The 15740-nt window shown below is 40.5% G+C and overlaps 1 protein-coding gene across 3 annotated transcripts in view; it reads right to left on the bottom strand.

Moving 5' to 3' along the window:
• Positions 1-6833: 6833 nt before the first annotated feature.
• Positions 6834-15740, bottom strand: part of ptch1 (patched 1) — a 96477-nt gene continuing 87570 nt past the window's right edge. For all 3 annotated transcript variants that reach the window (XM_072586028.1, XM_072586018.1, XM_072586039.1), the window contains exons 21-23: positions 14034-14133; positions 11391-11645; positions 6834-10616 (exon numbers count right to left, since the gene is read on the bottom strand). In XM_072586028.1, coding sequence (XP_072442129.1) covers positions 10089-10616; positions 11391-11645; positions 14034-14133 — 883 coding nt within the window. In that variant the 3' untranslated portion in view covers positions 6834-10088. The remainder of the gene's footprint in view (positions 10617-11390; positions 11646-14033; positions 14134-15740) is intronic.

Genomic DNA, 15740 nt, shown 5'->3' on the forward strand with positions numbered 1-15740 from the left:
CTGGAGAATTGTAGCTACAAGGAGAGATTGGAGTGGTTGGGGTTGTTTTCCTTGGAATAGAGAAGGCTGAGGGCATGACTTGATTAAGGCTTACAGAATTGTGAGGAGTAGAGATAGCACAGTCAGGAGGAAATTGTTTCCCATGGAAAAGAGTTCAAAATCCAGGGGTCATAGATTCAAGCTAAGTGGCAAAACGATGGGGCAGGAGGAAAATCTATTTATGCAGAGGGTGATGGGTCTGTGGAATTCGTTGCCTTGCTGCCTGAGTTTATGGATCTTAGTCAGGCATTTAACAAGGTTCAACATTGCAGGCTGGTCAAAACAGTAAAAGCCCATGGAATACAGGGTAATGTGTCGAATTGGATCCAAAGTTGGCTTTGTAACAGAGACTCAAAAGTGCTTGGATGTGCATCTTAAGTGCTGTAAGCTGCAGGGACGTGGGCTTCGAGCAGGAAATTGGGAAGAGTGTCTGGGTATCTTTGGGTAGGCATGGACAGTCCTCTTCTGTCCTGCAGCATTTCCATGCTTCTGTGGTTTTAATACATCACATTATGTCTAAAGTGAAACTTCTGAAGTGCCTGAAAGTAACTGACCCAATTAGATTTCTGGAGGTTAAGGAAGTTGCATTCATTCATTCATTGCTGGTCCCTCACAGTTAACGATGACTCTGTTTCACTCCCAGGGTGAGTCCATAGGTGACTGTACAGAGTGATGTAGCTACTGCTGGCTCTGTTACACTTGGGGCAGGTGGTGATTGTGGGAAGGGCTGGGTGTGGGATTGATGTGACTGCATGCTCCTATCACTGTTTTTGCCTGCCTTCTACTTTTTCCTGATGGCAAATTTTAATGTGCTCGATACCTTCCCAATGCCCCTTCTCCACTTTGGACAGTCTTGGGCCAGTGAGTCCCAGGTGTCCATGGGAATGCAGCACTTTGCAAATGAGATCTTGAGGGTGTCATTGAAGCATTTCCTCTGTCTACCTGGGGCTCACCTGCAGATTGGAAGCTAGAAGTAGAGCACCTGCTTCGGGAGTCTCGTATTGGTCATGTGGAAGATGTGTCTAACCCATCGTGGCCAATCAAGAGTAGACAGTGCCTTGATACTGGGGATGGTGGCCTGGTCGAAGACACTAGTGTGAGTGCATCTTTCATCCCAGCGGATTTGCAGGATCTTGCACAGGCAACGTTGGTGGCTGCTCCAGTGCCTTAAGGTATCTGCTGTCCACATCTCAAAGCCAAATAGGAGGACGGGAATCACCACAGCTTATGATCTTGGTTTTGGATCTGATGTTGTTGTTCTTGAATACCCTTTTCCTCAGGCAACCAAAGGTTGCATTAGCGCAGTGGAGGCAGTGCTGGATCTCTTCATTAATAGCTGCTTTGGCTGACAGGACACTTGCGAGGAATTAGAATTGGTCAACATTCTCTGAGGCCTCGCTGTGGAGCTTGATGGTTGGGGGTTTTCTCTACAATGCCAGGTCAGGTTGGTGGAGCACCTTCATCTTGCAAGGTGAGACCCATGCTGTAATATGCCTCTGTAAGCAAGCTGTCGATGGCCTGGAGCCTGGGGATTTATCCACCTGTATGCATTTCAAGACATCCAACACTTCCTCCTCTGTAATATGGACATTTTTCAAGATGTCACCATATATTTCCCTACATTCTATATCTTCCATGTCCTTCTCCACAGTAAACACTGATGCAAAATATTCATATACTATCTCCCCCATCTCCTGCGGCTCCACACAAGGCAGTCATGCTGATCTTTGAGGGGCCCTATTCTCTCCCTAGTTACCCATTTTTAATTAATGTATTTGTAAAAACCCTTTGGATTCTCCTTAACCCTATTTGCCAAAGCTATCTCATGTCCCATTTTTGCCCTCCTGATTTCCCTCTTAAGTATACTCCTACTGCCTTTATACTCTTCTAAGGATTCACTCGATCTATCCTGTCTATACCTGACATATGCTTCCTTCATTTTCTTAACCAAACCCTCAATTTCTCTAGTCATCCAGCATTCCCTACACCTACCAGCCTTTCCTTTCACCCTAACAGGAATATACTGTCTCTGGACTTACATGATCTCATTTCTGAAGGCTTCCCATTTTCCAACCAACCTTTTGCCTCTGAACATCTGCCCCCAATGAGCCTTTGAAAGTTTTTGCCTAATACCATCAGAATTAACCTTTCTCCAATTTATAACTTCAACTTTTAGATCTGGTCTATCCTTTTCAATCACTATTTTAAAACTAATAGAATTACGGTCGCTGGCCCCAAAGTGCTCCCCCACTGACACCTCAGTCACCTACCCTGCCTTATTTCCCAAGAGTAAGTCAGGGTTTGCACCTTCTCTAGTAGGTATATCCCAATCCCCAGGATCTGATCAGGTGTACCCTAGAAGTCTGTGGGAAGCTAGGGAAGTCATTGCTGGGCACCTTGCTGAGATATTTATATCATCGATAGTCACAGGTGAAGTGTTAGAAGACTGGAGGTTGGCTAACGAACTATTTTTGAAAGGTGTTAAGGAAAAGTCAGGGAACTATAGAGTGGTGAGCCTGACGTTGGCGGTGGGCAAGTTGTTGGAGGGAATTCGGAGGGACAGGGTTTACATGGATTTGGAAAGGCAAGGACTGATTAGCGATAATCAATATAGCTTTGTGTTTGGGAAATCATGTCTCACAAACTTGATTGAGTTTTTGAAGAAGTAACAAAGAGGATTGATGATTGCAGAGCAATGGATGTTATCTATATGGACTTCGGTAAGGTGTTTGACAAGGTTCCCTATGGGAGACTGGTTAGCAAGGTGAGATCGCATGGAATACAGGGAGAACTAGCCATTTGGATACAGAACTGGCTTGAAAATAAAAGACAGAGGGTGGTGGTAGAGGGTTTTTCAGACTGGAGGCCTGTGACTAGTGGAGTGCCACAAGGATCAGTGCTAGGTCCACTATATTTTGTCATTTATATAAATGATTTGGATGTGGACATAAGATATGCAGATGACACCAAAACTGGAAGTGTAGTGGACAGTGAAGAAGGTTACCTCAAATTACAACGGGATCTTGATCAGATGGGCCAATGGACTGAGGAGTGGCAGATGGAGTTTAATTTAGATAAATACGAGGTGTTGCATTTTGGGAAAGCAAATCTTAGCAGGACTTATACACTTAATGATAAGGACCTAGGGAGTGTTGCTGAACAAAGAGACCTTGGAGTGCAGGTTCCTGTATTGAGTACAGGAGTTGGGAGGTCATGTTGCTGCTGTACAGGACATTGGTTAGGCCACTTTTGGAATATTGCATGCATTTCTGGACTCCTTCCTACCGGATGGATATTGTGAAACTAGAAAGGATTCAGAAAAGATTTACGAGGATGTTGCCAGGGTTGGAGGATCTGAGCTACAGGGAGAGGCTGAATAGGCTGATGCTGTTTTCCCTAGAGTGTCGGTGGCTGAGGGGTGACAGTATAGAGGTTTATAAAATCATGAGGGGCACGGATAGGATAAATAGACAAAGTATTTTCCCTGGGGTGGGGAGTCCAGAACTAGAGGGCATAGGTTTAGGGTGAGAGGGGAAAGATATAAAAGAGACCTAAGGGGCAACATTTTCACACAGAGGGTGGTACGTATATGGAACAAGCTGCCAGAGGAAGTGGTGGAGGCTGGTACAATTGTAACATTTAAAAGGCATCTGGATATGTATATGAATAGGAAGAATTTCGAGGGATATGGGCTGGGTGCTGGCAAGTGGGACGAGGTTAGGTTGGCATATTTTGTTGGCATGGATGAGTTGGATCGAAGGGTCTGTTTCCAGGCTGTACATCTCTATGACTCTGAGTGTCATCTGCTTACTGCAACTCAATGACACTGCTTGGGGCCATTGGTTTTGGCTTGATGGTGGTAGACGTTGAATAATGTCCTGCAGGTTTTGTAAGTTAGCTGCACTGTAGCAGGGAAGCATTGCAGCAAGGTAGATCAAGAACAGAGTTGGGTCGATGACTGCTTCATACCGGTCCAAATGGGGAATGGGTCAGTGGTGGAGCCATTTGTCATTACCATGACTTCCATGTTGTCATGGAGCAAGGCGAAGGATGGTGACAAGCTTTATGGTGTGACCAAAATGGAAAAGGCCACTCCATAATGCTTCCCAGTTGACGGTGTCAAGGGTCTTTGTAAGATCGTAGAAGGCCATGGTATGCAGGTAGGTTTTTTGCATTTCTTCTGCAGCTGTGGCGTAGTGAAAATCATGTCCGTTGTGCATCTCAGTGGTTCACATTGCAATTCTGGGATGAGTTCCTCAGTTACAGGGAGGAGATGGTTGAGGAGGACTTTCACGATGAGTTTTCCAACCGTCGACAGCAGGGAGATTCCCTTGTAGTTACCACAGTCAGACTTGTTCCCTTTATTTGGAAATGCTTACAACAGTAGCATCTTGGATCTCTCCTGGGACGCTGTCCTACTTCCTGACAAGACAGGGAAGGGCTGCTGCAGGAGGTCTTTGCCTCTGCACTTCAGGGCCTCAGTGGGAATACCCTCTGCTCCAGCAGCCTTGTTGTTCTTAAGCTGGCAGATGACCTTCTATACTTTATGCAGGGCTGAGGTGTTGCTGAGCTTATGGTGTGTAGCATGCCATAGGCTGCAGTCAAGAACACTTGGATCGATGACAAAGGCCTAGTTGAGGTCTCTGAAGTTTCCCCCCAGCATTGTTTGATGGCTTCTTTCTCTTTGATAAGAGTCACTCCGTCCTTGGCCAGCACTGGGTGTTTGGTCCATAAGTGGCTTAGACAGCATAGAAGAAATCCTGCATATCATGGTTGTTGGCCATTCGTTGGATCTCCAATGCTTTTAGATTCCCTACAGTGTGGAAACAGGCCTTTTGGCCCAACCAGTCCACACTAACCCTCTGAAGAGTAACCCACCCAGACCCATTTCCCTCTGACTAATGCACCTAACACGGTGGGCAATTTAGCATTGCCAATTCACCTGACCTGCACATTTTTGGACTGTGGGAGGAAACCAGAGCACCCAGAGGAAACCCATGCAGACACGGGAAGAATGTGCAAACTCCACACAGTCGCCCGAGACTGGAATCGAACCTGGGTCCCTGGTCCTGTGAGGCTGCAGTGCTAACTACTGAGCCACCGTGCCGCCCGTTGTCACCCACTCTGTTGTTTATGTTGTGGGTTTGTTGTTGGACCTCGGCCTTCTGTTGCCTGTTGGAATACCTATTCTCTTCTGTGCTTTTGTTGTTGTACACTTAGAAATGCCACGTACTTTTAACTTAACAATTCCTGGACAGGTCTCATGAAACCAGTCTTGGTGTTTCCTGGCTGATTGAGTTTGTGCTTGCATTTATGATAGCAATTTTAAGGATGTACCAGATGCTGTTGGGTTCCTACAGCTTGGTGTCTAGAAGGCTAGCTAGGTTTGTGGTCAGGGGTTGTTTGTATGAGACTATTTTTTCTGGGTCTTCAAGTGTCTCAATGTTGAACTGTTTGTGGCACTGCTTCTGTTGTCTCCACTGTGGTGAGGCTAGATTTATGTTGATTCTGGCTTGGATCAGGTGATGGTCTGTCCAGCAGTTGTTGGCTTCTGTCATGGCGCAGGTGATTTTAACATTTTTCCATCCCTCAACTCTGATGATAATGTAGTCAAGGAGGTGCCAGTGTTCTGAGTGCGGGTGCTGCCATGTTGTATTTATCCTTTGGTGGAATAGTATGTTGGTGATGAGAAAGTTGTGTTTGCAGCATTTGGTCAGGAGAAAGGTGTCATTGGAGCTTTGCTTCCTGACTCCCACTTTCCTGATTACATTGTCCCAAAAGTCTGCACTTTTGCCGACTGTGGTGTTGAAGTTGCATGTTGTGAGTGGGCACCAAGGATAGTATCAGTGCAGATATAGCATTTGCTAAATGGGGCAAAGCTAAGACAAATGTGAAAGTGGCTAAATGTTTGCATTCAGAGCCAGCGGTTTTGGCTGTAGGTAGCACCAAGCACTGGAAGAGAATCCTTTCCTAGAAGGCGGGTTCCTAGTGCTAGACTTCTTTTTTCACTCTGTGTTTCAGAGAATAAAACCAATCTTTTTTCAAATTCACAAAGGGATCTGAATGACACTAGCTGGACCACACCTTGTAAGTGTTACACTCTGCTGCCACCAAGTATTGATGGTGGAGGACACTGATACATGAGCTGGTGGGAGGAGGGCTACTTGGTAATCAGCAGATGGTATTCTTGCCCATGTTTAGACTAGATGGTATGAGACATCATGGGGTTTGGAGTCATTGTTGAGGACTCCTCGGGCAACTCCCTCCCTCCTTTCTGTATATCACTGTGCCACCACCACTACTTGTATGCCCTGCTGTTGGGCAACGCATTCCCAGAAATGGTGATGGTCTTGTCTGGGATGCTATATGGTGCCATGAATATAACTGTGTAGAGTATTGCTTGGCTAGTCTGTGAGCTGTTCCAAGTTTGTAACAGTTAGGCCAGACCATTAAAGGACAGCAGTTTCCTTCCTGAAAGGACATTAGACTGGAACATCCTTTTGGTTTCACATAACCGAGGTGGTCTTGGAGATCTGGGACGACGACAGGTGAGACTAGCAGGAATTCTGCCTTTTGCCATTTTGTAGTCTCACCTCTATTTATGTTGTCAGTTTGCAAGGCAACATTGCTGCAATTTGTCTGTCCCCAACTCTATAGAAACTCCACAGAAAGGTTCACTGGTGTAACTAGTTTCTGATTTTGGTTCACTCTTCTCGACACAAATATACCAGATAGTTTGGGATTTTTGTGAACATAATTTCAAAACAACTTTGTAAAATAATCAGGAAACCATATCACAGTTAAGTTATATTATTTTTATTTGTTAGATTTCTATCAGTGTTTGAACATTAATATTTAGACAGCTTGCCACAATTTCCATGTCCCATGATGCAAATGGTAAAACACAAAAGGCACGTATTCCATGGAAATTGGAATCAAATTTTGTAACATTTAGAATAGTTGCTTTCATTTTAACACTAAAACATCTTCTCCAAGTGTACATTACAATGGAAATGTGCATTGTAACTGTCTCAGTTATGATCCAACATAATGGTATCATTACATATAAACTCTTTAAAAATATACTTCTGTCAAAAGACTTGATGACTACTATATACACTACAAAAATAAATTTTCATATAAATAAATTATATGGCATACATTTATCTTTGTAACTGAAATGACACAAACCCATCCCTACCAAAATCGGTAGGTGATGAGACCCAGTTTGAATATTTTTACTTTTGCATCCTCATACTAAAATCTACGAATTCTTAATGAAACTGTTATATATCTTTCCTATTTAGTTATTAACATTAGTAAGCACTTTATACAGATTAAAATCCATTACAAAATAAACATAGCTGTAACAGAAGAAAAAAAATCCCTGCATTTTTGTTATAAACTGGCATACAAATACTGTAAGAAAACATTCTTATGATACAAAAATATAAATATCACAAAAAATACATTTTTCCTTAAAAACATAGTTGCCAGCCACTGAGAAGTTCTCCCTTTGCCAATGTGACTACAGGAGAAAATGTCTACATTGTGCAGAAGCAGCAGACAGTCGGGGAGGGGAGAAGGTACACATACCTATATATGCATTTGATAAAATCTGTGCTGGTAAACGAGGGAGAAAATACTAGTGAGAAATGACAGATGCTAAGGCAGTAGCAGTGGGAAGCCACTCTGAACTGTTAACACAATCTAATACACACCAGGGTGGCTGAAGTTAGTTCCAATTAACACCATATAGTTTTTGTTGTGGATCCTGGATGATCGCGGGTCAATCCACCACAAGTGCCACATTGAACTCTTGGTGAATGTCACACACATTTCTACAACAGTAAGTCAACTTTTTTATGTAAAAGAAAGCTCACAATTAGGGTTAACCCTTAGTGTGCTAACGACAGTAGCTTATTTTAAAGATTAAAGTAGAAAACACAATTAAATCCACTTGCTACATGCACAGTTTGGCATCATCTGTAACTAAAATAGCAAAACAAATTGACAAAATAATTCACAAGATTCCTTTTGGCAATAGTGTGAAATAGATGATCTCAGACCAATCACTTATTGTACTCCTCTCCTGACTTTCCTTTCTAGGAAAGGTGCGAACTGGGCAGTAGATCAGATATCACCCATTTGACATCATTGGTCAAAAGTCAAAAAACTGATCATAATGCTTCAGTAGGGAACATGCAAAGAAACATTTAAAAATTACACTATTATCCACAATTTATTGTATTTTCATGGAAATCCTATGTGTGTGATCTTAATGCAATTGACAACGCATTTATTTTGGATGAGTTAACAAATTCATTATAATGCACAGATGAATTTCATGTGAATGCTGGTTTGTTACAAGTATTACCAATAACAACTTCAGCCCATTAATATTGAACCCATTCACTGCCAATGTAAAAGCAAAAGCTAGCTAAGGCCCCTGAAGAGTCATTAACAGAATAACGCGGTTCAATTACAATTCGGGTTTTTGAACACTGCATGGAAAGTAAGAACTTATGTGTACCTTTCACTTTCTCAGGATGCCCTGAACTGCCTTATAGCTAATGAAGTACTTTAGAAATATAGACTTTCTACATCACATCAGTAACTACTTTTTTAAAAATACATCTTATGTATGTAAAAACTGCACACTTAAGATTCCTCCTGAAGATTCATAACTTGCACGTCCACCTGATTTGATTTCAGTGATGCCAAACATGTGTTGTAGTAGTAGTAGAAGGTGAGTTTAACATTAACATAAAATCAGAATTAAGAAGACAGTTTTCTCCCCTAAATATTTATACATAAGGTTGAATTGAATTTATGCCTCCCCATCACAAGCTTTCAATGTTGAATGCATATCTTTACAAATATTAAAAACTATACTAAAGAGAACAGTGTCCAGGCTTAATGGTGGGTCATTTTCGAAAATGCATTCTATTTAAACTGAAAATAAATAAAGAAAAATATAAAAAAAACTGTCTGTGTTAGTCTGACAGTTAGAAATTCTGATACAGTTTATCATTCAAAGAATCTGGAGGGGATCAATAAATATACACACACTAAGGGTTAAATTAAAACAATACAGACCTGTAAAATACACTGAAAGAGTCAACTAAAGCTAACAAGGCCATAAAGATTAACGTGCTTTTCTTCATATCTGATAATTTTAAGAACCACGCATAGCGTGCTTGAAAGTTAACAGTAACATTTTATACTACCACAGGGTTGTGATATGCAAAATTAAAATATTTTCACAAGATGTGTATCTTTACAAAAAACTATCACATGAGCAATATTTGCATAGAATAATTATACAAGTAAATTATACATATCTTAAGCAGCAGCAACAAATGCTGACATTTATGACTAAATTAAGCGTAAATGTGGCACAGATACACAGATCAATGTACATAACAGATAGATCATACAACATTGTTCCCAATCCATTCACAGGAGTTTTTCAGCTCCCAAAATTATACTACTTTACATTGTACATTTGTATAATACATATGTGTACATCCTTTAAATATTTTAGAGAAGAAATATTTAACAAATATTATAATTGATTAACAGTTGCTGTAAACTGTTTTCCTAGTTCAGTATTGTGTTTATAGCCTTGGAGCTTCAAGGATCAGACAATGCAAATGAAGAGTTTCCAATCTTTGGCCATATGTGCATCATAAATTCCATACTAAAAAGGGTCAAATACATACCATTAGAAATGGATCTTGAGAAAGATTTCAATAACTCTCTTCATGTTTTAAAAACAGCCTTTGTATAAGGATAGGGAGGTTATTTCCATATTACTAAAACACATTAATTATAATTTCCATACTTGTCATCTTTATAAATCCATCTATAATGAATTAAAACAAACGTAACAGAGTTATATCAGGAAGTAATTTTCTGCCATTTAAAATAAACATTGTTAAGTTTTTCCTCTTCTGCTTAATTGAAGGAATTTGACATGGGTGTGTATGATTCATTGTATTTTATACAGAAAGGCATCTCTCACTGGATTTCCTTAGGAAATGTACCTAATGTGTTTTGTTCCCATTTCTCTGTGTTTCACATTCAACGTCCTGCAACTCTAAAACTTCCAGCTTTGAGTTCCTTCTTTCATAACGTGCATTAAAAGGCACATGAGGATCAACAAATGCTCCTTCATCAGTTCCACTGTACCCTTCACAATGTGGGTGCCCTCCAAATACATTTTGGTTGGGTATGGGAGGATGCACAGCAACAGTAACTGAGGCTGTGGCGGTTACAGTAGTGATAGGCTGGCAGTATGGAGGTGCCGCAGCACCAGTGGCAGTAAATGTTGGGTTCCTAGTCTTATGAGAACGGGATCTATGAGTTGGATGATCCCGATTACCAAGTCTGGAATGCCCTTCATGAGCAGTTTCAAAAGCATCCATACGTGGTTTGTAAGGAGGCGGTCGAAACCCTTCTCTAGCCTCCAAACTGTGGTCCCTACAATTCCTCCAGGATTGTTGATGTTTAACATCTTGACGAGAAGGTGGCTGTGATCTTGGTTGATGTAATCTGCAATCTGGCTGAATAACCTGTAAACAAAATTAGTACTTGTCATATTAATTTATTCATTATTACACTGTAGTGTACAAAATAATTTACAACTTAATTACAAATACTTTAATTGGTAACTGACTCAAGACGGGCTAAAGTCCTGCAGAATGTGTTCACCCTGAAAAGTACTTATTGGAATAAGTGATCTGGGAAAACCATTAACACAGCTGAAAGTTTAGAATGAGAAAGCTTGGTTGTGAATAGCAAAAAAGAAAAGGCCCTTTAATGTTCCCAAAGATTCTCTATTGTTATGTTAAAAATTTCTATCATCATAGAAGTTGTCCTTGACCACTATGGAATTTGATTTCTGGAATCACGCAATTGCCTCAAGCAAAACACATGTCCATTACCCACATCAATCAGTGGACAGACATCAATTTTAATTGTACTTGCTACATCTTGTCCAACTTCTTTTAGGAGGGGGAATTTGAAGGGAATGTATGCAATAGTTGATCATTAGAAAGCATTATTAATGTGCAATTATTGCTTAAAATGTTGGAAATTATATATGCTTTGGAATTATTACAATTTTTCCCTGTAATATATCCACATAAATTAACAATACAAGTGTCGGTGATAAATAAAGGTCATATATCAAACATTACAAGCATTGCCTTTAAAGAAATAAAAGATATTTTGTTGTGGTGTGTCATTTTGAATGAAATTAAAGCACCGATAGCTAAACAAATGTGTTAAAGCTTTAAATGTTGGAAAGGAGCTTTGCTGTTGAAAAAAGAACTGGCTTTACTTACTGTAGATCTGGGGAAGACAGGATTCTCAGTTGCTTCCACCATGATCTGATGGGCTGGTGCAGTTGAGCTGGGATTGGATTCATAATGATGAAGTTCTTCACTGATTCCTGAAACTGTAGTCTGTGAGCTGTATTCAGAATCTGAGGTGTCAGAGCCATTATTTCCTTGCTCAGGGTGGATGGCAAACCTCACAACTCGAACCGGTGGCTCTAGTGGTGGAGTAGGTAACCGGGTTCTTCCATCTAGAGGTGAAACCTATGAATGTGTAAAGAGTAATTAGTCTCACCTAGAGTTCAGTACACGTTTGTAGTCAGATTCAGTCATTTGAAACATCTGAGTGGCATAATTCTTTTCACACAGAGTGCAGAGGGAGTCTGATGAGAGCTCATTCATTAGCATAGCTTTCTGTAGCACAACAACTCTGACCAGACATAAAACTAGACACGAATAGCATATGTGCCATGTTCATAGCACTGTGGAATATCTTTTAAAACCACGGGTGATTGAAATCTGGGCAGGAGGGAGTCATAAAGGGAATTATATGAGAGATGAGAAACAAAATGAAGTAAAAACCTGCTCAAGCACTTTCACAGACAGGAAATGCAGACAGAGATGAAGTGGTAGCAAAAGTTAGGTGAAACAAGGGTTCTTCACTGGGTGGGAGTGATGACAGCAGATTTAATAGTGAGAGGGATGCCTTTAGAGGAGGGGGAGAAGTCAACATTGTTGAATGATAATGGTAGGTGATTAAGCAGGAAAACAGCAGGGATGGATCATGGAATCCTCAAGTGAGTGTCGCAGAAGAAATTATTATGGAGAGGGAAAGGTAGCACTCTTGTGGCAGAGTAGTAGTGTCTCTATCTCTACCTCTGAGCCAGGAGGTCTAGACTCAATGCCTACTTATTTCAGAGTATGTCATAACATGCCTAACCAGATTGATTAAAAGTTTTGGCTGCAGTCTACATAACAATGTGGAAGACTCTTAAATGGCCTTCAGGCAACAAATGCTGGCCTTGCCAGTGATGCCCACATCTTGTGAAAGATAAAACACTCTGGGGAGGGATGGAAGAACATACAAAGTAATGAGGAATCAGAGTGAGCAGCTTGGGGATGTTTAAGACAAAAAAGGGAGAGGGATTAGCAGATCAGCTGCAGTGATGGCTAAACCGTAGAGACAAATAAATCTATAAGCTCTTCTTCCTTAGAATTAAAAGTATGCAGTCCAAAGGGGAATGTGAAAGAGATTTCAGGACTTGTCCTGGTCCCTAGGTCCACCCTGGGTGACCTTGGGAATGATGTCAATGAGAGAAACAAACCACAAGGAATTTTGATATGATGAAACCAATTGTAGCAACTAATCCAAGAAGAAATACGCATGTGCTCGCATCCCTCTGAAGTCTTTTACACTAAGAATAGCTAATCTCAAGTGTTATTGTTAGGTTTTTATTTTCTTACTTCCTCAATAGTCTGAGCTACTGCTGACCCATGATTACTTTGGGTTCACCTGGTTGTGGACCTGCACAAGCACCTGTCACATCAAGGTCCATTCTTCAACAACACAGTAACCTGTCACCTTCCCTGTTCCTTTGTAGCTCAAATAATACAGTGAGGGATACAAACATTCCAATCTGTCCAGCATTAGCCATATCAATAATGCTGACTTTCTGTTGGCTGTGCAAAGCTATGGGGTCAAGAAGGAATTCTGTAATTCATGAATCTATTAACCTCAAATACTTCAGTTCTTACTTTTTTCATGAAAAATATGGTTTGGATTTTAAGGGAAATCTTTTCTGTGATTTTTCAAATCCATCATTTATTCATGACTGCACCTATTTTGTTTTCTGGTAACGTGTTTATACTATGAAGTCACCTATCGTGTGCTTCCAGTGTTACGCACTAAGGGTGTGTGGATCAGAGATAGGACAACATTAGGAATACACCGGTGAATAATTCCCAAAAGCCAGTCCATCATCTACAAAGGCATAAGTTAGGAGTGTAACGGAAAACTGCCCAATTGCCTGGTTGGGTGCAGCTCTAATAACACTTAAGAATCTGGACACAATCCAGGATAAAACAGCCCATTTAATAGTACCATATCCATAGCATCCACTCCCTCTACCACCAACACTCAAAACACACTACTGCTACTATCTACAAAACACACTGCAGAAATTTACCATAGATCCTGAGACAACAACTTCCAAACCCACAATCACTTCCATCTAGGAGGACAAGACAGCAGATACTTGGGAACACCAACTACAATTCTCCTCCAAGCCACTCACTGTCCTGACTTGGAAATATACTGCCATTTCTTCACTGTTGCTCGGTCAGAATCCTGAAATTCCCTCCCAAAGGGCGTTATGGGTCAACGTACAGCAAGTGGAATTGTAAGATTCAAGAAAACAGATCACCAGCACTTTGTCAAGGGCAACTAAAAATGGATAATAAATATTGGCCAGTCAACAATGCCCACATTCTACGAGTGAATAAAAAAATTGTCATGTGCATTCTCAGACTCTGCTCATTTAAAGCTTGGCTCTGTTAAGAATACAGAATTATTGAACTAACGCTTATTTTCCAGTTAGGGCATCTCAAGGTCCAAATATAGTAGAAACATCATGAAAATAAAGAAATAAATACCTCAGGATATGGTCCAAAGCAAGAAAGAAGGACCGGAAGTAGCACCAATCCATTGAGAACACCCAGAACAGTTAAAATAGCCAGGACTGCAAAAAAGTACCTGTAATAGTTGCAAAGAATATTGCAATTAATTTAAAGGAGCTCCAAGCTAATTGCAGTTTAAAAGTCAATTACAACTCAAACCTTAGTGTAAATACACAGTCAAAGAGAATCCCTCAGCAATTTTTTGCCTTTTACATCAGTGAGGCTACATCACACAATAGTTGATTAAATAAAGAACAGTATGTTAGTTTGTTAATTTTATTGAAGAACAAATGTTTATGTGGACAGTTATTCACGAATAGTTTGTTGTGCATACAGAAAAATATGGAACGTGATCTGAATGACTGAACAAGCCCATAGAACATGCACAATGAATGGGGCCCCATTACCTTAACCCTAGCAGAAGCAAACAAATGAAGTAAAGGGTGCAGAATTTAAACAATTTAGTCTAGGGGCAGGAGAAGCAACGTCTCAGGCAGTTAATCCACTGTGAAATGCTGCTGCATCTCACAACAGAATCACTAATTAAATCTCAAGTGTATCAAGTAGGCTTTCTCTCTCAACATGAATCAAAACTTTCTGCCTACAGTCTTCAGAGATTTACTTTTACTAAATAGCTCAAACTGCAATCCTTTATAAAACATGAACCAACATTCTGCTGTAAAATGCTGTCAGTTCTATAGCAGATTCTAGCATTGTGTTTGATAAGAGCCCTTCACACAATAGCATCACTGCACTGCAAACTAAATCTTTTGTGGTACAATTTAGCATTATGAATACTCTTATTTTGCGTCAACCATTTCAAACATAAAAGCCAGAATTTTTGTGAAAAAGTAAAAGCATCCAAGTGGTTGTCCATTCCCACCATTCAAGGCCATGACCGGGTGTTTGCATGAATACCAAGGTAAGCTTTAAACTGTTTAAGAGAAGGTCTGACTCGACAGCATACAAAACAGCTGGGCCTCAGACTAAACTTATGGACACATTTTTGAGTAATGACTTCAAAGGCCACAACCTTGAGCAAGCTTTTAATTAATTTGCACAAATAAAGGATTATTCTATTATCTCATTGTACTACGGTGTAACACATAGTTACCTTCACTATGCCCAAAAGTACAATGATGCTTTTTTATATATACATTAATTTGAGCAGCAAACATCATCTTGTTTTCATATTCACAAAATACAGACAATTCAATACTATCCAATATGAACTAGCAATATTTATATACTATATATATATATATATTAAATATTATTTCATATATAAGCAAATGTTAAAGAGTCATTTGTATTCAGTATAAATGTAAAGGTATTTTAACTAGGATTTCATTCTCAAGGCTGATAGCAGGAGTTGGGAAATTGCCAATATGATTTGCTTGCCTCAGGAGAAAGTGCCCGCAAGGATGACATTTCCATTGTGTGGTGTGCTGGCTGCTGTAAGGCCAGCTGACTTGCAAATATGTCAGGAGGCAGAAACAAGGCTGCCAAGTAGAAAGGTGAACTATTGAAAAAGTCCAACTTGGTGATGTGTGGCTTTATTCCAAGTTACAGTAAAACAGAAGTCTTTCAGCCCTCAACACAGCTCAATGTGCTCTCCATTCATGCCACATGCCTAACCCCTATAGCCCCACATGCCCCCATGACAGGCTACAGCAGTTGCAT

Source organism: Chiloscyllium punctatum, chromosome 2, assembly GCF_047496795.1.
Source record: "Chiloscyllium punctatum isolate Juve2018m chromosome 2, sChiPun1.3, whole genome shotgun sequence".
NCBI classification, from domain to species: Eukaryota; Metazoa; Chordata; class Chondrichthyes; order Orectolobiformes; family Hemiscylliidae; genus Chiloscyllium; species Chiloscyllium punctatum.